The sequence below is a fragment of the Danaus plexippus genome, chromosome 2 (genome assembly GCF_018135715.1).
Source record: "Danaus plexippus chromosome 2, MEX_DaPlex, whole genome shotgun sequence".
Lineage (NCBI taxonomy): Eukaryota > Metazoa > Arthropoda > Insecta > Lepidoptera > Nymphalidae > Danaus > Danaus plexippus.
The window spans coordinates 7,235,138-7,257,878 of NC_083537.1; the positions used below are offsets into that span (position 1 = coordinate 7,235,138).

The following is a 22,741-nucleotide window of genomic DNA, read 5'->3' on the forward strand; positions in this document are numbered from 1 at the left end:
TGTATTATATAGTAATAAAAGCTCGATGATAATTATTAAATATGTTGTTTTCAGGGCGTGTAGTTGTGCTGGTGGGTGCGAGCGGTCCCCGCTCCAACCGTCAAGCTGGCAGCGAGCGCGTTGAGCATGAACCCGCACTACCACGGGTACGCGGAGCTCAGCTCACCTCACCCGCCCTCTCCGGAGGCCGCTTTCGCCAACGGACACGACTACCCTCACAATAACAACAACCCCGCGCTCAAAGAATGCGCCGGTTGCGGAGGGAAGATTGTAGAAAGGTTCCTTCTCCACGCCCTAGACAGATACTGGCACCACGGGTGTCTGAAGTGCACATGTTGTGGACAAGCCCTCGCGGACATGGGACGATCCTTTTATTTCAAAGGCGGGATGATATTATGCAAAAGCGACTACACAAGGTAAGTGTCGTGGCTGTTTATGTTAACATAGCCCTAGTATGCTTACCAATGTGTTGAACGAAAAAGAGATCTCACTGCCTAATTAAACGCGTTCATAATTAAAACCGGTAATAAGTCTGAACAAATATGGCATGCGGTTTATCTCTTTCGATCATTTTCATTAGGCAATTTTTTAGTGCATTATCTAACAATGACAATAGCGTGTCTGTCAAACGTTTTGAACACCCAAAAAAAAATGAAACCGAGAAAGCCGCTGGCGCATTGTTATGAAAACGCTTTGAACCGTCGCGTTACTTCTACCTGTGATCGAGACAAAAACACAGCTTTGCGCAGCAACCGACCAGAGGAATCTCTAGATTCGTTTGAATTGCCATCGTCCAAAAAACTTTATGTTGCTAATTCAGAATGTTCGTAACAAGTTTTTTACTTAAAATTTTGTTCAGGCACTAATTACCTGCTATAATGCGGTACCTACCGCATACTGACTTTTAAATCGTCTCTGTCATACAAATAAGTGGAACAGATAATTTTATTGGTTATATTAATTAGTATTAGTCATATAAATTTGTTTTTATATAAAATGAAGAGCCGTCCCCGCTCCGTTCGCCACGTGGACCGCAGCTGCCTCGAGCCGCCCTCTACGTTAATTAGCTAAACGCAAGGAATTCAACTAACCAAGTCCACCATCCCGGTGCGGTTCCCGTCTCTCGTTATAATTACGCTCCCATTTTCTCTACGCTGCTAATGTGGGACCGGCTCTAATTGAAGCGACACATGAGATAAGACACGAATATCTTAAATTAAATCAGATAAAACCTCATTTATATCTATCTTAATGAAGGATATATGATGGATTCATTTAAACCTGATTTTCCTTGTTTACCGGTGGTTTGGAACCAAACTAGGAACGAAGAGTGGGCCAACCGCGGCGGGTTTACGTCGTAGATTCGATAAAGCTCGTCTCACAGTTGACAGAGACGACGCGGCCTAACGAGCGGGGCGGTGTGGGGGGTGCGGGGTGAGGGGCGGGGGAAGGGATGAAGAAGTGCGGTTCCGTGCATGTCTCTGCTGATTGACCCGCGTCACTCGGCAAACAACAACTAACGAGTCGGCCCCTGCGCCTCCAGGTACGGTAATTCGCTTGAATCGCTCCCGCGGCGACCGCCCGTCGACTTTACTTACATGTCTTCCCTGATTGAGACTCCTTAACGAAATTAACGCTCTCTCACACAAACAACCGCCTTTTGTTCCAATATCTCTAGTTGCGGCATCTTTGTACTCACTCTCATGATGTTTCAATATCCTGATTGCTATGAACACAACATAAATATCTCAACGTTTGATTAGAAACTATGGAACAATAGTTATATTAACGCGGAAATTGATTGTTTAATTTCACTTCAGGTCATACTGTTATATTGACGACAAAAATTCGAACATCTGCTATAAATGAATGAAAAGCAACGTGTAAATCGTCGTGTCATGGCCGCGTGCCTACAAATGAACCAGGTCCGTGGAGATTCAACTACATCAATCGAACTAAATTATTCGATTGAAATACCGAGCAATCAGAAAACTCGTAGCACGTAGCACCTCTACGAGTCGCAAACAAAATTAGGTTGTCTACTTTAACGTTTCACTTTTATTTTTAATAAACTTGAATATAAAGACACATAAGTCTATGACTTATTTGCATTTCCATTGATTAGGACACACATAATATTCATGACAAAGTTATTAATATTGCTTAGGTAAATATAAATAACAAATAAAAAAAAAATCCATTCAAATAATATAATTATAAAACCTGCGTTTATTTCCCAATAAAAGTTCATTTGGTGGCCAATTGAATGGATGATCGTCACTTCTCAATTATTCGTTTTCGTATTTAGGCTGTCAACGTTAAAACATTTAGGAGTTAAAAGATCGCAAAGGCACGTCCAGCTCTTGAAGCGGGTTCGTTAGAGCTCCGTCAATCAAGGCAATTGCTGCTCAATCGGCAATCAGCCGCCGCTAACGAGACCGTAAACCAACTTCTTACTCGCTCACACTTTCACATTGTTAACCGTCTTCACATTTGCAACTTGTAGTGGAATTTCGTGAATAAATTTTTATCATTGGAATAAATTGTTAGCACTTTATACGCTTCATTTAATATGATTTTATAATCTTGGTTATCAATTGAAATGTTTTTATATATGCATTTGTTACTGGCGTTGGAGCGACATGATGGTTTTCGCTGCTAAAAATTTAATGTGAATATTTTGGAAAATAATAATTTAGAGGGAATATTATGAATAAAAACTCCTCGACTATTGACGTAACCCTTCCCTTTACAACGACAGAAAAATGTATAGTATATATTTCAATGTAACTATAGCCACAACACTATATATCAATAAACATCGCGTGGCTTTTTAAATTACTTCATACAAACATAATATATTTAAGTCCTTTCAAAATTCAAACTCATTTGTCAAAAGTGCAATGACTTTAATACACGTAATAAACTTATTTTTCGAATGTATTGGAAATTGAGGCCAAATCTTGCACGAAATAACTATTCGTATGTGAAGGGCTCGTAGCGGTGATCGGTTGTGATGGTCTTTTTTAACCTGAGTATCAAAGGATAGGAGCGTCTATTAATCTCGATAATATATGATCACCTGAACAAAATGATAAGTCAACAATGATTTTAATATATATTTTTTTATGTAAGCACGTGTTAAGGATGGGTGGGCCTCCAATTTAGCCGTTCGTTAACGCGCAAAAGACGCACAGTTTAATTGCAACCGCTCGGCCTCTAATGAGGCGCTGCGTCCGGGAACGTTTCTCTTGTGCAAATTGACATTGTACATAAATTGATGTCGACAAACTCGTCGAGGAGCCAAAGGGTGGTTGGTATACGGCGCAATATTATACAGATATTCAAAGTGCCCGGAACCAATATGGATTAGCAACAGTTGTATACGACGTTAAATGAAATGCATATTACAAAAACAAAACACATCCGTCATATTAAATTCGTTGTATTGAATATCGGTTGTGGTCGTAAATCCGTATGGCGTACAAATTGTCTGCGGTCGTAAAGTTAGTGCGAGTTTCTTGCTGGTCGTGTAAAAGGCTCGCAGACAGCCTGCAACGATTGGATTACGCCGCTGGCGCATGACCTCAATTAATTTCGTTTGTCTCTTTGTCTGTTGCAGCGCAGGATCTAAACAGCGCCTGACCAATCTATGTCCAGAACTCTATTACTGATATCCACTTTGGTCATGCAAAGTTGGTCTTTGGATAACTTTCGATGCATGAACATCAGTTCTCTTGTTCTTCACGTCGTTTAGATTTGAAACATAATTAATAAAACTTTTATATTAATAAGAAATACAAAGGAACATTCAATCTTTTTCAATTCTCACTTACATATTATTTTATATGAGTTCGTTTCAATATTTGGCCAAGTATGTACCATTTCCAAGCAGGATAATTATTGAAAGCTGTACTAAAGCGCTTCTGGCAGCGACGTGAAATGGACAAAACCGTAAATCAGAATGCACATAATCGGTTACCAACAGCTATAGACCGATCCATATTTATGAGATGTTTGTTGCTGATACTAATTCGATACAACCTCTTAGTGGGCTATGAAAATCCTTTAATGTGCATCGAGCCGATTCAATTAATTCGTTTATCAAATGATAGAGCCGGAGGCGGCTTTTCATTGATATTTTTTATTACTTCTCGTAATTAATACGGCAAACGAACATTATCTTTTTAATGCCCATGTAAGCTTTTGTTCCTCACATATCAAGTTTATATTCCAGTAATGTTTACATATTATATTCTTAATTTTTTTTATAGTTACTAAAAACACGACGGGAAAATTTGAATCACCCATTAATTAATATATTCACTGTTTATTAAAATATTTTAAATTATAGAATCATAGGAGTATTTGTCACGACAATACGTTGAAGAGTGACCGGACATGTTCATAGGCGGCTAGAGGCTTCATCTCTTGTGTAGAAAGCAACGAGAAATTCGCCAGACAAACCAATCATGTCGCGTCTCTTTGTTATATAAATTGACTCCATCTTCATAATTGGAAATTGTCTTACGGGGTAATGGCAGCGGTCATCCATACGTCCGATGATAATAACGTGCATTGAGTTGTGTAAACTTATATGATTGAATATCATTTAGAAAGTAAAAGTATTAAGACTTTCATAAATATACATGGAAATATGAAAGAAACTGTTTTATTAAAAAAATATTAATTTAAATGGAATAGAAGTTTATAAAATAATTAATGAGGTCCTTTATTGGTATACTGTATTGGTAATAATCTATATTGTGCTTCCGGTAATTAGAAATAATTTGTGGATATAGTATCCTAAACGCTGACGTTAGGACAGGACGGGGGTCGGTGGGGTGGCGAGGGGTTGGGAAGGCGAGTGTGCAGGGAGAGTGATGTTAATTAATAACGTCTGTCTCACGAGCGCTAACGACGCCGTCACGACTACATTATTTAGCCACCTGATTAGTTCACAGGAGGCACATCGCCCGCAGCTCTAATTAGTGAACGACTCGCACAGGACTCTCGGTTAAATTTGATTTGTAACTGCACTATCTCTAATTGGAAGTTGTTTGTAATTGATGATACTTTGAATTGATGCAGTCGTCCGTACATCGTTGCTGTGCCCTTTACATGAAAGTCACGAACGATTAATTCATAAAATATTAAATGACAACGGAACATACGCAATCGGTTCCATTTTTACGAGCCGATGGTTCCGTCAACAGAGGCGAGCAACGGTTTTATTTCTATTCTATTATTAAAGCGTTTAATTTAGGGCAACAGTTTTTCACACAAAACGATCAAAACGCAATCTCCCCGAACTGGCCGAATAGGATAGGAAACCTATTCGAAATTGATATGGGTGGAGCGCATTGCTGCGTCGCGCCCATGCAGTCTCGTAAACGGTGCCCGCTCGGTGAAAAACGACCGAACACAGAAACAACGACGCACAGCATCTGGAACTCTATTGCATTGTTACACAGACCGTCATACCTACGAGACGTGTTAGGTAGACGAATTTTGTTAATAAATAAACGCAGTGTCCAGCGTCCGGCTGGCGAAAAATAGTAAAAAATAGATGGCGAAAAATAGTGAAAATTTGGCGCAAGTATGACAGCGGAAGCCGGCGTGACGTACACAAATCATTATTCGATAGCCACCACTGTCAAAGGAATTTTTAATCATACAAGCGGGGATTCAGTTAGTGAAGATTTTAATTTGTCATTCGCCCAGATTTTTTGATACAAAGATAATTTTGTAACAACCAGGAACGGACAAGTACTGACAGCTGTTAAAATCTGTTTACATATTCCGTTTCAGCTTTTCATTTCTCTCGATTTTTATTTTTAAATCGATCCTGTATACGATATAAGTACATTACAAATATAAAACTAGTTTAGTAATGTCATATCTTCAATTATCTAAAGATCGCTAAATTATTATTTTAATATTATTAATAATGTATACCCATTTACTTTATAAATTAGGTCTATGTACATATTTTAAGTAGTAAAATTTTTCAGTCTGTCAGTATTAAAATAATATGAAAATCTTTCTATGAACTCATTTAAAATATAGTGACAAACTATAAACTACTTTGCTGCATTATATTGGCATTAGTGAATTAACGAAACAAATTTGATTAGCAGCGGCAGTGTGGTTGCGATGACGATCAAATCGTATCAATTAGGGGAGTTGGTAAAGTTGAGCGGTAACTAGTTATAGATCCGCCTCTGATCTTAATTAACCTCATGTGTTAACCTCACATCACAGCGCCCTGACTATTACTAGAATAAGTAGCGATGCTATTACTAATACGAGCTATGGTATACGACTTAACAATAATCATATGATACATTTTTTATTTTAAAATAAAAATAAAATTTTCATAACTTAGGAGGTATGAAAATTTTATTTTCAGGTAGACCTGATATTAACAAAAAATTGAAAAATTTTAAAGTCATAGTGTATTAGTGGAGCTGTTATTCGCAGCATCCCTTGCCCCACCTGCCCCACTCGAATTAGTAAACAAACGTCTTTACGAGCGGTTTTACGAGCCCCAAGATATTTAGGTCTCGCGCACGCTTCTTTACGACATAATGAATTTGTTGATGAACTACGTATTAGAAAGTTCGAAATAGATCCGTCTGGTGACCGGCCATCGCCTGCTAGCTTCATGCTTCACTTACTAATTAGGATTATACGCTTGTGTCCATTGAAAACGGATAACGGTATCTCAACTTGATATATCACTTTACATCGTCACTATTCAAAACCATCCGTCATAAGAGGCTTTTTAAAATTATGAACAACTAAATAATAAACAGCAAAACAGATACATTAATATAACACAAAGGATAATGTGATCATTTAAAATTGCCATTACAAAATAAGCGAGTGTACTAACTTTTAACAATCAACGCTCCCAGCTTAGAAAGGAGTTGACGTCTCGCGATGGAGTCTGCCAAATACTTAGTGATAGTGCGAAGTCAGTTCGTTAATAAGTAGCAGTGGAAGTCGCGTGCCTAAATTGCCTCGGCAGGTCACAACTTTTAATGAGGCGAAATTCCGATCCGACTCGATCCGACGTCTTAACGCAACCTGTTCGTTAACGCAAAAACGGAGCACGCTAACGCGCTATTAGAATACTCCCTACTAGCCCGGAGCACACTTAACTTGGTTCAGTAATAGATTTCACTTTTGATATTTTCTACCTTTGTGTACACAAGACTAATATTCGTATATATTTTCGTAATTAATCAATACAAGTGATTTTATTTCGGCCATACTTATTTTCAACAGCGTTTTCTTATTGAAGTCTAGCGTTATATGTTAATTGTAACTGTTTGTAAAATATTTCTTAAGAATAATATCTCACACTCAAACGTTAAGAACCGAAATAAAAATTATATTGTTTTATTGCTAACAGAACACAATTAACAATAATCGTCTAAAAATACAGAGGTCTCCTTTAGTTCAGTGCGTAACACGCTTTAACCGAAAAGATGCCCCATCTGAGGCCATTTTTTTTTTTGTGTTGTCGTCATATTAGCGAATAACAGAGCGGCTAACTCCAATACGTTAATGATGTCGACGGGACGTCTATTATGAAGAGAAAAGCGATAAAACTCTTTTGTGTCTCGCGACCGTGGCCACAGTCGGCAAAAAAGATAACACGCTTTTGTAATTTCCCGAAGTATGTGAGATAACATTTGGATTTACTTTAATTGCATTACCAATATTTATAATAATGTCCTATAACAAATTAAACTCAATATTAGTACAAGTAATATTTTTATATTTTACTCATTAAATAATGTGGCTATACATCATATGTTTTACACATTCGACTAACTATGTGCCTAACTTTGAAGGCTCACTTTTCAAACGCTATTGACATTTCACATGAACGTGTTAATTCGTTCAAGCGACAGATGGCGAGTACGTTTTAAGATCCAAATATACGATATTTTAATATGTATAAATCACAAGCAAATAATTATTTTCACGTTGACCTTATCGTTCACGTTGTTTTATGTGATAATAGATGTTTATTTTTATTCGTAAATTTTATTGATTGCTAAATTATATTAGAATATAAAATACAATTTGGATTGAAATTGAGGAATTATTAGGAAACAATCCCGCCAACGTTGGGGGTGTCTAATTAGGGGCGGGGGGAGGTAATGAGCCGAGATCGCCGGCCAGATATAACGAAGGCTATTTACGCGGTCGTCGTTTGAAAATTGCGAGGTTTTGTTTTAAAAGCGGTAACCGTTTGAGTTTTGCGATTAACGAGTTTAATTAGACTGTTGTTTACAACCTCATTAAGGTACAGATATCGGCTGATAATTTATGAAGTTGAAAAATGAGTTTCGTGCCGAGATCCAGTATAGATTGTATAAACGTTAGCTCTTAAACATTTTCCAATAAGATTTAACATTTACACTTAAAATGTTACAAACGAACAGATGTGGTTTAACCGTTGTTGATGTTCGGCAGAATATTGTACTAGCTTCAAGACATCTAACACATAGAGCCTATTTAAAAACAAATAATATCTTTGACACCTTCACATATATACAACCACACTAAAATTCTAATATATAACCGACAGTAAAATAAATGCAATTTCATAATTATACATTCTGAAATAAAAGAACGTCCGCCCGATGCAAATAAATTATAATTACTTTTGAATAACAATAAAGGTCGAATGATTTAATGGCATTGTGATAAATCGATTCGCCTCGGAAGAAATATTAAATTGGCATCGATTTTAGCCGCAATAGGGTGCACCTGTGAACATCCTGTAAGAGCAATTACTGGTCCTTCATCCTAACAACAGTAACGATGCATGTACATAATTAATTTACATGTTATTAAAATTTTCCACAAACTTTGCATAATATTTTAAAGTCGTTTAAAATTATAAATCACAAACACGGTCAATAATGCAGATAAAAATACGATATTGCTGTTATATTTTGTATGATTGACTATAAGTAAATCTTATAATATAATATATAATAATATCCATATTTAATAAATTTATTAGTGAATCGGAAAACCTTCATATTTAGGAGTGTTAATGTGCGGAAGATAACTCGACATTTCGGGTCAAGGTCGACCATAGATGGCAAAGACATGTTTAAAAAGCATTCTAAGATCTATAGATGACAATTTTTTTTTATTAATATAAGCAATGAACTAATTAATTAAAGTGTAAAGAAACATGAATAATTTAATCTTACGTATAAATGTTTTAAAAAAATCGTTTCTCTTTTAATATTGCGAGCAAAAACTTATTGATACTATAAATTCTATTTTTTTAATAAGACTAAAAATAAATACGATCACCTTGAGGAGCAAGATTACTTGATTTTTATCTAATTATCATCTGAATATATTACGAGACGGCGCTAAATAACAAATCCCTAAGACACTGTGAAACGGCTTTTAAGCATTTATCGCCCCCGAAACTCAATTACCAACTTTTATGGACATTGTCGTAGCTTTTATATCTGTACCATACGAGACAAAATTATAGAACAATATCAAAATTTTGACCGGCAACAAAAAATATCTTGATTTAAAAAAACATTTTAAAGTTTTGATTTGTATTAAAAGCTTTTTTCTTAAATTTTCTTGAGGATCCTCGATACTTATTTCATTTAAGAAATATTCATATTTATACAAAAAAAATTCTCATGTATTATAAAATAAAAAATACAATTATGCGTTTTGATGCCGTTTAACGGTTGAAAACTAAAAAAAAACAGACGATTGAAGCCACTCCATTAATATCTTGTAGTAAACTAGACATGACGAAGTCGATTGACGTACGAGGTGTGGTGTTATCAATTATAAAGGAACAAGCTTCGAGGAGAGACGATGAAAGATGTTGATACAGTGTCAGTACAGCCATCCATCTTAGTCATATAGCCTAACGAGACGTGAACGGCATTCGTCACTCAAAACAATCGAAATAAAGATCCAAGTTGTGCTGAAAAAGGTACAGATTAGATTTTAAAATAGACTGATAATCAGACCTTATATCGATCGAGTGAGAGGTCAATTTAGCATGTGGCTTTGTAAATGTCGAGAGATGTGTGATAAGATCTGCGGGCGTCTGGGATCGGCACCCTTTTATTTATTTAATCAAGACCAAGGAACGGACAATGAGCTATTGTAACTCTTGATATATTGTCCAAGTCCCGTCCATAAAATCTCCACGTTTGTCTAACCGGACATATCGAGCAATGTATTTGTAAACTGTGAATTACAACGTCTCTAATTATAATAAATATATGGTACCACAATTAGTGTCATAGATAAAAGTTATCTATCAAATACTCGACTTACACATCATTTAAAAACGACATTCATAAATTTTTGATTATAATATTATCAATAACAAATGATTTAAGTGTTGTTTATGCCAATTCAACAACGATAATATTAAATAAATGCTTCGAGATATATAATACATCAAAAAACACTAATTAATTGCCGCTATAACGTATTCATTTTATTATATATCCCCAGTTCCGAGGCAATAACGTATTGTGGCGTAACGGTTCGACTTTATTTACGTCTTAATTAGAAATACACAATAATAAAAAAACGATATACATTAGTTTAGTGTTGAAGGAGTAGAGTTTTAAATATTAGCATAACAAACGTATTCGATTGCTAATCGTGTTGCAGCGTCAAAAATGTTTAATTAAAAAGATTGATGTTTACCGGCAGAGCGGGGCACCAGAAGTACAGCGAACTTGCAAACTTATCTAATTAGTTAGCAGTGGGTGGGTTGCGGGTTGGGACAGAGAGGTGACGGGGCTCTTGGTGGTGCGTGGCGCGGGGCAGAACAGTCCCCCCAAAGGGGACGGGGGCAATTAGCGGTGATAGTCGATTAGCTCATCGTGTGAGCGTGGCTTTGACAAATGCTACCCTAATAAATTATTATTATTTATGAATGTTTCAGATAATTGATGTAATTAATACACACGCTCGCGGCCAATTAAATCTGATGTGTTTGACCGGTGCTTATTACCTTAATTAAATGTTATTCAAATAATGAATTTGTGGTCGTTTATAATTCTTATTTCCTGTACAAGGAGTATTATTGAGAGGTCAATGACATTAAAAACGTCCGTGTTTTTTTATAACATTTTCGAATTTCTACCCAAGAACTAGCTTGACCACTTTTTGTATTTACTATTTATTTTTAGTTTTAGTTTTGTTTTTTTATTAGCGGTTTGGAATTTCGTTAATTTTTTTTTCAACTTTAAACTTAACGTCCAAGTAAAAAAATGGTTTTGTATTTTAATATATAAATGCAGTATGTTATAATGTAAAACAATTAACTACTAAATACTTTTGAGAATGATATTAACAACAAATAAATTAATAGTTAGGATACTGATATCTTAAAGCATCACGAGAGACATCATCTTCTTATAGACCGGTTTGATCATAATATATATAACAGCAATAAATTAAAGTTGAACCTACGGCGAATTATAAATTCAAAAGCATTTCAAATGTTCAATGTATAAATTAATAATCCATTTAAATTTGTAAGCAATAAAAAAACTAGTTCCCTATTATAATAAGCTTTCGCGTATTTTTTGTCAGCATAATTAGGGACATTAAAATCACTTGGATGACGTTTTTTTAAATATAAAATGATGCGTTTCTCACGATAAAATATATGTACAAGAGTAAGGTTAACGAGTAGTCCTATAGCTTTATTACACATCCATGTCTTCTAATAATATTTATATAATTCAATGTATTTATATTCAAACTGTTGTAACTATACCTGTTAGATGTACACAGCTCTACTTCATAAGATTGATTAGTGGAAGTTTATTAATAAAGTCAGGGATCGTAATACTGAGATAATTATTTCTTAGCGCAAGTTAATTGATAAATTAACATTAATTAGAAAAGTTTTGCGTCTGCTCCAAGGAGGTTCTGCTTTATTTGGAGATATCGGTTTTGGGTACGGTCTGCCTGTAACTTGTACTTGTATTAATTCATGACGTGTCAACCTATTAATATAAGTAAATGTAGTTATAAAATAATTATGACACCTGGAATAATAATATACTTCTACAATTTCATGTGTATTTTTGAGTTTTGAATAACGTTTATCATGTAATTGCCGAAAGTTGCGTTAATAGTGTGAACGGGGGTGTAACGCACCCACCCTTACACTTGTAAGGTTTTTCCGCTAGTAATAGTTCGCTAAGCGGCCACTGGAGTAGAACAAGGCGTTTAATTAAAGGACGCTCACCTCACCGCTGTTGTCGGCTCATCGTATGCGCCTTAATTAGTTTCATACCGCCCTAACGGGCTTATTTTGTTTTTCTCGGATAATTTTTAATTAAACGCTTGATTAAAATGAAAGTTTGCGTAAGTAGCGAGCGAGGAACAATCGGGCCGGAGTTTAGGATAATGAATTGATGGTGTTACTTTGCTCGCTCGATGCTCGCTAGGGACTTAATTAAAAATCGCCGATAGAGTGTGTAGAGGGGAGTTGGAAACGAGTTTATGGAACTTAGTCCGGAGGCTCTGTTGTTTTACTACCTGTGTCAATTTGAATACGAGATTGCTTCACTGCTATGAGTTAATGTACGTAAAAAACTACTCTTTACATTTTCGTTTGTATGATTAGTCGGAATAGTGATTATATGTTCCGACTAACAAACAAATTAAATGTATAAAGTCATTCATTCACGTTGGATTGATATTATAATTTTGAAGTATAATAATAAGTTATAGAATATTTTTTATTACAGAAAATGTTTGGTTTAGACATTGAATATATATTGGTTACGGGTAAACGATTTATGTCTTTAATTAAATGTGTTTTTGCCTCAGCTAAATTATTTAAATTTACTTCTTTATTTAAAAGTTTCAAAATTATCAACTAGCTCTTACCCGCTGCTTCGTTTTCTTTAGTTTATTTCATTGAGGTTCAATATTTATTATCTTTTCTTGGTGTATATATTTTGTCCAAATTAATCTAGTTCATCGCCTTTGTAACAGCGTTCTACATATGGAAATTAAGATAGTTACATGGAACAAGAACCTTTAACAGCAGTTCGCTTTATAATTGTTAACAAAAGCTACACTTCATACAATAACTCCTTATTTCTTTTTTATTTGTATCACTATTATTCTTGTATCGAATCGTGTTAAAAGTTGTTTAAGTCATTTCAATTAAGGTTTCTTTAATTTGTTTGTTTTTTGACACTCCTTTTCTTACATTTTGAAAAATTAAAAAAAGAATCTGAGACAAAGTCAAAATTAATATTGTATTATTTATTTTTTAACCATTTGGAACACAATAAGTGTCATCATAATATTTTAATAAAATGCTCTTCTTGAATTAATTTTCAAATATATTTCTAAATATATGATAATGGCCATGAATATTTCAGATTAATATAACTCAGCGGCTATCAATAAAAATTCGAGTTCCAAAGTCAAATATGCTTTTAGTATTCGGGTACAGTATGAGTGTATTGGTCGCGTCTTGCAAGCACGCGTCATTAGCAAATTCTTGGCTTGTCGACGCCACGCGCCGCTAACGAGTTTCTTGCTAACGACGTGCTAACTTGATACACCACCTCACTAACATGCATTGTGATTATAACGACATCCGATAACTCTCCCGCTTTAATACAGCATGTAAACGATCTTTATTATGACAAACTTCTGCTTTCTGGACTGCAAATACATATAGACAAACTTAATGCCGTGTAATTAACAAAATAAATGCGATTTCCCTCCATTATAAATAACAAGTGTTATAATAAAATGATTAAACAATTAGTTGATTCCAATTAACGTCATTGGAACAATAATTAAGTGCGTAATAAAACTGTCAGTCATTGATGAAGTATAACTTAATATCGTCTTAGTATCAAATGCGAACCGAAGCAACAAGTTAGCTCCCGTTCGCTTTCAGGCGTTCCGGTGTTCGGGACAATTGATCTCCTCACTTTATACACTAATTTTCATATTTGCTTTCACCTTGCATTTGTTTCTTGACGAGGGATGTACTCGCGTCAAAAGTTTTACTCATTAAGTTGGTAAGCGGCTTACGGTGCAAGGATTTTAAAGTTTTAATTTGATTTGTTATTTAATTTGAAGCGTATTTATTAAGAACACTGTAAGTAGGCTGTGATAACTTTGGCGATCCATTAAATGGCTTAAAACAAAATAGAATAGAACATTATAAATTTTATTGTGATATTTCAAGACAACTATTAAATATGTAAGCGAAGAGTTCTCTTTACATTCGCGAGTCGCATTAAAGGTTTAGGTGTTTTGCATAAAATGTTCAGCTCACCTGTCCCTACTTCCCTCTCCACTAATGATCTTCCCGAGAGCTTTTAAATTATGTTCCTTATAACAATCCAAACTCGACACGTGTATATTCAGAGTGGAGACATTCCAGTAATGAATAAAATAACATGTCAAGATACAGTCTTCATCTTAAATTAATGAGGATTCTGCGACGTATTCAATTTTACACGTAACGATGGTAAATAAACTTCGGCTCTAGGAGTAGGAGCCAGCACGGGACCGAACTTCCTCATTAAACACACGTCTTAATTAATATCAGTTTGAAAGGAAACCTAAAAGTTAGTTCTGATTTCGAATTCTAATAAACTCCTAACACACATTCGTATGAGGGTAATAAGTAATCTAAAAGTCCTTTAAGTTTCTTGTAATTTTGACTTTCACGTTGATTAAAGTCGTTCAATAACCCTTGAAGTTATGAACATAAAAAGGACACATGAATAGTCTCTCAAGTCATATATTAAATGAATGAAAGTATATAATATTTAAGTAATAATTAAAGAAAAAGAAATCCATAAATCACTTTCTTTTTAACTCACTCTAAAGCAGCCTTGACCATCGTCTTTGGCTTTGAGCTGGTGTTTATAACTTGACAATTGGATCTGAAATAATAATTGACGTACAGCGGTCAATCAGTCGTTAGTAAGGTTCCTCCGACTTATTGACCTAAACCATTAAATATACTGTAGATTACATCGTTTGTGAGGACAATAAATTTCAATGAAAGACATAATAGTTTGGTTGAATCACGTCCCTAATATTTTTATTGATAACTCAACTCGCGATCGTCCTACACAAATAGATCCGTACATGTTTGTCTTGGCTCGGTTTAATTAATTTTACCTTCATACGCCGATACCTACTGTTTGTCGGGCGTTCCTTAATTGAAAACGCTCTTACCGGAGTAAATGAAACGAAACCCTATTTGCCGCGAGTGATTGAAGCAAATTTATCTTTTAAGACTTTCAAATTTATCTTTTAGCGATGTTTGCCTCGAATTATTACGGACAGGGACGCGCAGGTAATTAAATTTTGATTGCTTTCGAACAGATTGTTGCGATTTATTAATATTCATTCGGGTTATAAATAATACGGGCTCGTCCGCGACGCTAATAGCCATCGCAATAATTGCTCATTAAGTATTAAATGAGACCATTAAACGAAACAGCTATAACAAGGGGGTCACAGCAAGCGAGCGACTTGATCTAAATTGTTTGCTCCGCTGCAGGCGAATATCCTATGATATCGATGCAGTTAAATTAATTAGACATTTCTATTACAGAGCAGTTGCAGCGAACATTAATAGCCCGGTAGCATTTCAGTAATACTATAACGGTGTATTTAACGGAATAGATTTATACGGAGTACCTCAGAATGTTTAAGATGTTAAATAAATCGTTGCTAACTGGATTTGCATTCTACTTATTTGTAATCAATTTGTACAATGGCAATTGTTAATGATAAAATGCGACAATTTCAAGGCTGTTCATGACGATGCGGCGATATAATAAAAATGCGTTAAAAAACAATTTTTTCACACGCGTATTATTAAAACAAACAATGATTAGTTGTTGTAACCTTAAAAATTTTAGTTTGCAGCTTGGGCCATTTTATATTTCGAATTTATTTTAAAGTAACGAGAAGGACATATATTTCCTGCCACGTGACTGCTTAGTTATAAAAATAAAATTCTCATTTAACTTATTTACAAATATCGAGTGTTCTGAATGTAAATCAGTATTGATAACTCTGATTGTTAGGAACTACTTGCATCACACGTAGATCATCTGAAATATTTTCTTAGTAAAATATAAGATTTCTCGCTGTCATATTGTTTACATTCATAATAATATAAAATGTTAACAGTTATATTTCAACCATCTATAATATAATATAATTGCGTTATCCTCTTGATCTATTACCATATTAATTCACTTCAAACATTCTCACATGACTATCAGCTTCAATTGCTCGTTACTAAGGGCTACAAACAACGCATTCCATTCTTGCATAAAATTGCGAGTAATTTAACAAGTCATGAAACAACTGCTCGAAGAAAAGGAAGTCTAAAACCAAACGATTAAAGGTTAATGTCTTAAATATAATTGCGGTTCATACATTTAAAGCACAAATTAATGGAATACATAATAAAACGGTTTTATACTTTATAGACAATTAATCAAACCCATATAAAACAAACACGTGTTTTTGAACGTAGCCCTCATTGATTTATTATCGATGTCATTATTTTACTTTATTACCCATTTGTCAAAACTTAACGATCTGTAATCGCTGTTACTTGGATTCTTAAATTATTTTATAACAGCCGTGTAAGTATATCCTAGTATTTTCTCTTAATAAATGGCAAATGACTTGCCATTGTATAATATTATATGAGGATTAAAATTCGCGTTTATATGTATGTATGTATATTTTGTTAATGATCAAATAATTAATTTTTATGAAATGTTACAGAATGTTCGGTTCAAGCGGCGCGTGTGCAGCGTGCGGTCAGGCCATCCCCGCCAGCGAATTTGTGATGAGAACGAACGCTCCTCAACAACCCCTTCACGTCTTCCACATAAAGTGCTTCGCATGCTCCAAATGCGGGTCACACCTCATGCAAGGCGACAGGTATGATCATGTACTGAGCAAACTATTAACATACAGCAATGTATTATTTGAAACAAATTACGAACAGACGATTTGTGCTTATGTCATTGATGCCAACATAAATAATAGCACTTTTAAACCTCCACGAAGTAAATACATTTTTAAAAAGAAGTACATAACGCTTTTTAATGAGATGTGTTAATTAATAGATTTCCTCTCTATAACACTTATTTAATAAAACCTACCCTTCATTATCACTTAATTACAAATATGTGTATCTTTAGAGTAAACATTACTCAACCTGACTTTTTCCAAAAAGAACTTAGCAAAAAGAAATACAAAATGTGGATTTAGTAGAAAATATTTTAAATAAATTCATAGGTACTACATGTTAGCGGGGTCACTAGTCTGCGAGCAAGATTGGCAGAAGCTGATGAAGAACGCGAACGCGGCGACGACCGGCGCGCCGGTGCGCAAGGGAAAGGTGGGACGCCCGCGGCGCTCGCGCGAATGAGCGTTGCCTGCGCACGCGCCGGCCCCGCCCGCGCCCGCGCATTACTCTCACAGAGACTATGAAGAGGTGAGATGATGTTGGCATAATAGATACAAACAATATTATATTCGTCTGTATGAACTTAAACCTTAGTCATATTTAAAAAAGAAAACTCTAAATTTGTGTAATTAAGCAAACCGAATGGCACAAAATGGTAACATCATTAATTACACAATTCAAATAATATCCAAACGGAACATTAATTAATATATGTTATCATTTCGAAAATTCAATTAATATCAGAATACTAACAACTGTAATGATTTCATTCATTCTAATTGCAATTTGTGTCACAATTATCTGATTAATCAATAAATTGAAATAGATACGCTGATTGGATTGAGATATAATGACCGTTATAATCGTGAAATATACAAAACATACGGCATTGTTTGTTTTATAATGGAGCTAATTATATTTGTTTGATTAGTTATTACGAGATAAACTTGATCTGTTTCTTAAAGACAAAGAACACCCAGCTTCGGGCGATCATTAACTTTGTTTGAATAGAATAATGTTTGAATTAATAGACTTAATGTGTCTAGTACTCATCAATAATAAAAACATGGTGATAATATTATTTTTGGGACGATAACATTTCATTGAAAACTTTATTTTGGTTATCATCAATGTCACGACTTGTTGACTTGCCATTGGAATTGGATTTTTAAACTTTTAAAGTCGTAATAATATTAAACTTAAAAAACTTACTAAAATAAAAATCAACAATCTAACCTGACCCATCCGATATCCCAGATAGATACAAGTCACAGATTCGGACAATGCATTAGACATTTGCGTTCTAAATTACATAATTTTTAATAATAAAAAAAATGGAAGCATTATAGAAAATGAAACTTATTTTATACTTATCGAGAACCTCACATGCAGCGTACAATATATACTCGAAATAATAAGGGTAGGTACATACATCTTGTACCGAAATGAACTCAAAGATTCCAAAGAACGAGATTATTAGCACTAAATAACTTTAACATAACTATGTACTAATAAGTTATAAAGATCAAATATACGTAATCAGCGCATTTTAAATCCGTCCCAAGGACATCTACTTTGTATTCAATCTGTTTTTTTTTTAAGTTGAAACCGTTGAGTAATCTGATACTGATATTATCTCGTCTCCTAACGTCCTCGACTCAAGGCTAGACTTTTTAATTGGTACTTAAATTAAACATGACTATATAATTTTATTTAAAAGTGTTAAATTAATCCATAATATTAGATACTAATATTATTTAAATCATTGTATGGAATATCTTTAAACAAATAACAATTAATTTCATTGTATACGTTCATCAATGCATTTCGAGTCAGACTTACTGTTTCTAGTTAACTAAATAAGGTTTCTGTAAAATTTACAATTGGTTATCATTTAAACACAATACGAGTAGATTTCTACTTCGTTCATTCATTTCGTTTCATTCGTTCATTCCGTATGACATTATTGAAAATGTCATGAATGAATGACATTAAAATCTTATCCAAGATAGTTATTGTTCATTGTTAATTTTTAAATGTTATAATCACGTGTTTAAAGAATTTCGCGATATCTTTAAGAGACTATACAGTAACTTGAGTTTTCTCTTTTTGTCTTTTTCGTCCTTAAAAGTTAACCTCCAGCAAAGTCTGATATATGCACTTTTCTTAGAAAATTTTATAAATATCCCTTATAATTGGTTAATGAAACGTAAAATATTTGAGAGATTTTTTTTTTACAAATAAACCTACTTTCGTGTATAAAACCACTTCCTTTTATTTTAACCCACACTTATCTTTATTCTCAATTCCGTTATTTTTAGTGAACTCTGCTTTACTCATATTTTTGCATATTTAAAATCATATCCGTAACGTAACGGTATAAAAATGTAATATAACCCCAAATGGGACTTAAAATATATTATTAATTATATTTTTCAACGATACTTAAAAAAACTGAAGATATTTTTGTCATTTTTTTTGTATAATTAATGGCTTCATTTCGGCATCAAAAACCCACTAAAGCAAAAATGAGAGCATACATTTTATTCCCAATAAAAAATGTAACCATATTTTGATAAAATCACATAAGACGCGACCACTCGATTCGGTTATATTAAAATTTCATTGTTTTATATAAATGATACTGGCTGATTTTAACGGAATAACAAGTGACGTTACTTACATTACTGTCTATGGTATGATACTGGCAAAAAAACATATATGAATTTTTGGTCAAGCAATTGCGAGACATTTATTATCCGTGACTAAAGCACCCAACACGTAAAATATTTAATTAATTCCGGTAGCAATATGCTATAATAAAACGGACACGAGTAATTAGATTTAATTAAAGTGAACACGTTTTTATTATGTTCATATGCGTTTTAATGGTTCCCTTTAAAGAAATAGTGCAACAAAAATCTATTATCTGCACATTAACAATAATAACCTTTGTGTTTTATCTTTCTAATACGTTTAGATTAGCTATTTTTTGATATTAATTATTTATATATTTACAGCTCTAGCATAAAGTATAGTGATAATATTCTAATTTTTTTTAATCTGTTTGTAGGTACATACGTATATATCAATTGAGAAATTGTGTGAAGACAATCATACGTTTTGTATAAATATATATTTTTTTAAAACAGTAACATATTTTAATTTTGCTGTATACAAAATTCATGTCCTTTCAGTGATTTTAAAAATTCAAGAATCATAAACGAAACTGACGGATGGGAGACTAGGGAGAGTGAACAAATCATTTACATCTGTTAAATGCTCGCTGTCGAAGCTCTTATAGCTATATAAATAAAGACCAAATTATAGCAACATCCAAGGAAACGAGTGTAGAGGACTATTTTGCGGATTACTAACCCATTTACAACATTGTTATTCCAGGAATATAGTAAAAACCTGACAGTACTAGAGATTTAAATGTCTTACATTTATATTATAAAACACTATGTTTGTTAGAAACATTGAAATATTTTTAATTTCATAAAGCGTTATTAAACAGCACTTATCTGTTTTAAAAAACTTAATGTATTAATTCCACTGTGAGATGTGTGAGGGGCGTGGGAGTAATGAAGAAACGCAATTAAGCTGTTCATTGAACAGCACAAACTTCTCTTTGTTTATATGAGCAATTCATTCGCTCGGAACGCGGAAACTTCGGACACCACTATAATGCACCGACCACATTTTATTAACTAAACCGTACCTGCCAGCGCTCTTTCACTGAATTTTATTAAATAAATTTTGAAATAGCCCTAATGATGTTTATAAAAGCTTTGACGATTTATAATTGCAGCACTTCTAGCGGGGATAGTTTATAGAGTTAATTATCTCGTAGAGGCGACCAACGTCCGACCGCCGCGGGCCAGGCTAGAATAGTGCGACGCTTGCTTACGGCGCTCTCACAAAATGCTCTGTTATTCAATTCAAATATCCCCAAACTTACTTAGGCAACTCAAAACTATTGCTCATTCCTATTAATGGAAACGCTTTAGAGGACTATTATAACATTTATTGATATAATTCAATTAGGGTCAATAGGTATTTTATTAAAACGCCTCTGGGGGCAAATTTGAAAGCCTTTGTTACATATATTAAATCTATTTTGTAAACTACAAAACAAAGCCCTGGCCTGTAAGGGTGCTGGTCAAAGGCGTCATGTTAATTGGCAAACACCTGCAAATGACAGCGCCTTTATTGTGTTCGTTTGGTGTAAAAATCAAGTGGCCAGTGGGCGCTCCCGCACAGGTTCAAAGACTTGACCGTTAACCTAGCACTTTGTAACACGATTACTCCAACTAGTCAAAAGTTAATTAAATAACGTTTTTCCGAATTACCCTGCGGGTTCGACATCAAAGTGTACTCTCACCCGCTTTAGGAATCTTTCACAAAGGGTGTAGCCTAGAGCTACATTCGGCGCCTGCCTCTCTGATCTCAATTCTCTGACGTCGTGCGCTGGACAGGTGAGATCTCCAACTCTTTGTCAAAGGATAAGAGCGAGCACTACGCCACCGAAGTTAGTCATTTGTTTGAACTCACCACAAAGGTGGACGCTATGCGATTTCAAAGTATCCGAGAATCGTTTTACAAAGTTGGACATTTTGATTAATGACTGATAACTATCTATTAGCAATCTAATTCTATATACCAGGAGGGTTTGAGTCACGCAACCGCGAGGTCGTTTTTAGCACTTTGTACGACACGACACAACACGTCGATGTGCCATTTGTTGTGCTCTCTTTGATTTCATACTTGCAGATATAATAATAAAAATACGTTTTAAATTTTAATGAATAAAACTTGTTTTTTGTTATATTTCCATGTGGACTTAAAGGTAACTTCATATTTCTTTAAATCAAACACTGGTCGCCCTCCATTAGAGGTTCTCGGCTATCGAACCCGCTACTGTTGCGTGTTTAATTCTTTGCTCTCGCCATAATCATATTTACACTAATTATCCGTTTCGGAAAACCTTGATTATAAATTTAAAAAGTACTAATTGGATCAATGTTCCTGTTACTCAATGATGTTCTTAATAGCTGTTAAGCGCGTAAAATCTTTCAAAAAATTAGTACCCCCCGAAATCCGTGACGGGACTCAAAAGTATTTAGAAGCAACAAGTTTTTTCGGACACCTTTTTATAATAAAATTACTAACTTTTATATAAAAACGATGTTATAAAAATAAATAATATTTATAAGTGGCTTGTTAAAAGTTTTATAATAGCCATATTAATGCTATTACGGGCAAGGTAATCCGGTTCATACAAAGTATGTCAAGAAATTAGTTTTTAATTTATTCATTGGGCCCGGGTTCGTGTCTAGTTTAGTTATTACGAAGGTAGTTTAGGCGTCAGAAGGCTTAGAAATTAATCAAGTCGTGACACTTAAACGAACATTACTCTGACTAATGGGAACACAGCAATGCGTAACAATCGTTTTTTATGAAACCACAAAATTAATACATATTTAAAAAATAATTAGCTGACGTGTTAAATAATTTAAAATATTTATCTTAAGTCACGGCATATTAAATATTTTAAGTTTCTAATATATTGCATTGATATAATAATAGCGATAAACTTATAAAAAAAATTATTGCCAGATAGTCAATTAAAGCCAATTAAACTGTCAATATTTTTGATTACCGTCTTCCATTTATTGTAACGTAAAATCATCAAAATAA

The 22,741-nt window shown here is 34.1% G+C and overlaps 1 protein-coding gene across 2 annotated transcripts in view; it reads left to right on the forward strand.

Annotated features, from left to right (window-relative positions):
* Positions 1–22,741, forward strand: part of LOC116779563 (LIM domain transcription factor LMO4) — a 99,235-nt gene that overhangs the window by 56,517 nt on the left and 19,977 nt on the right. For both annotated transcript variants that reach the window (XM_032673913.2, XM_032673912.2), the window contains exons 2-4: positions 55–416; positions 16,849–17,007; positions 17,368–17,566. In XM_032673913.2, the coding sequence (XP_032529804.1) occupies positions 127–416; positions 16,849–17,007; positions 17,368–17,500 (582 nt within the window). In that variant the 5' untranslated portion in view covers positions 55–126 and the 3' untranslated portion in view covers positions 17,501–17,566. The remainder of the gene's footprint in view (positions 1–54; positions 417–16,848; positions 17,008–17,367; positions 17,567–22,741) is intronic.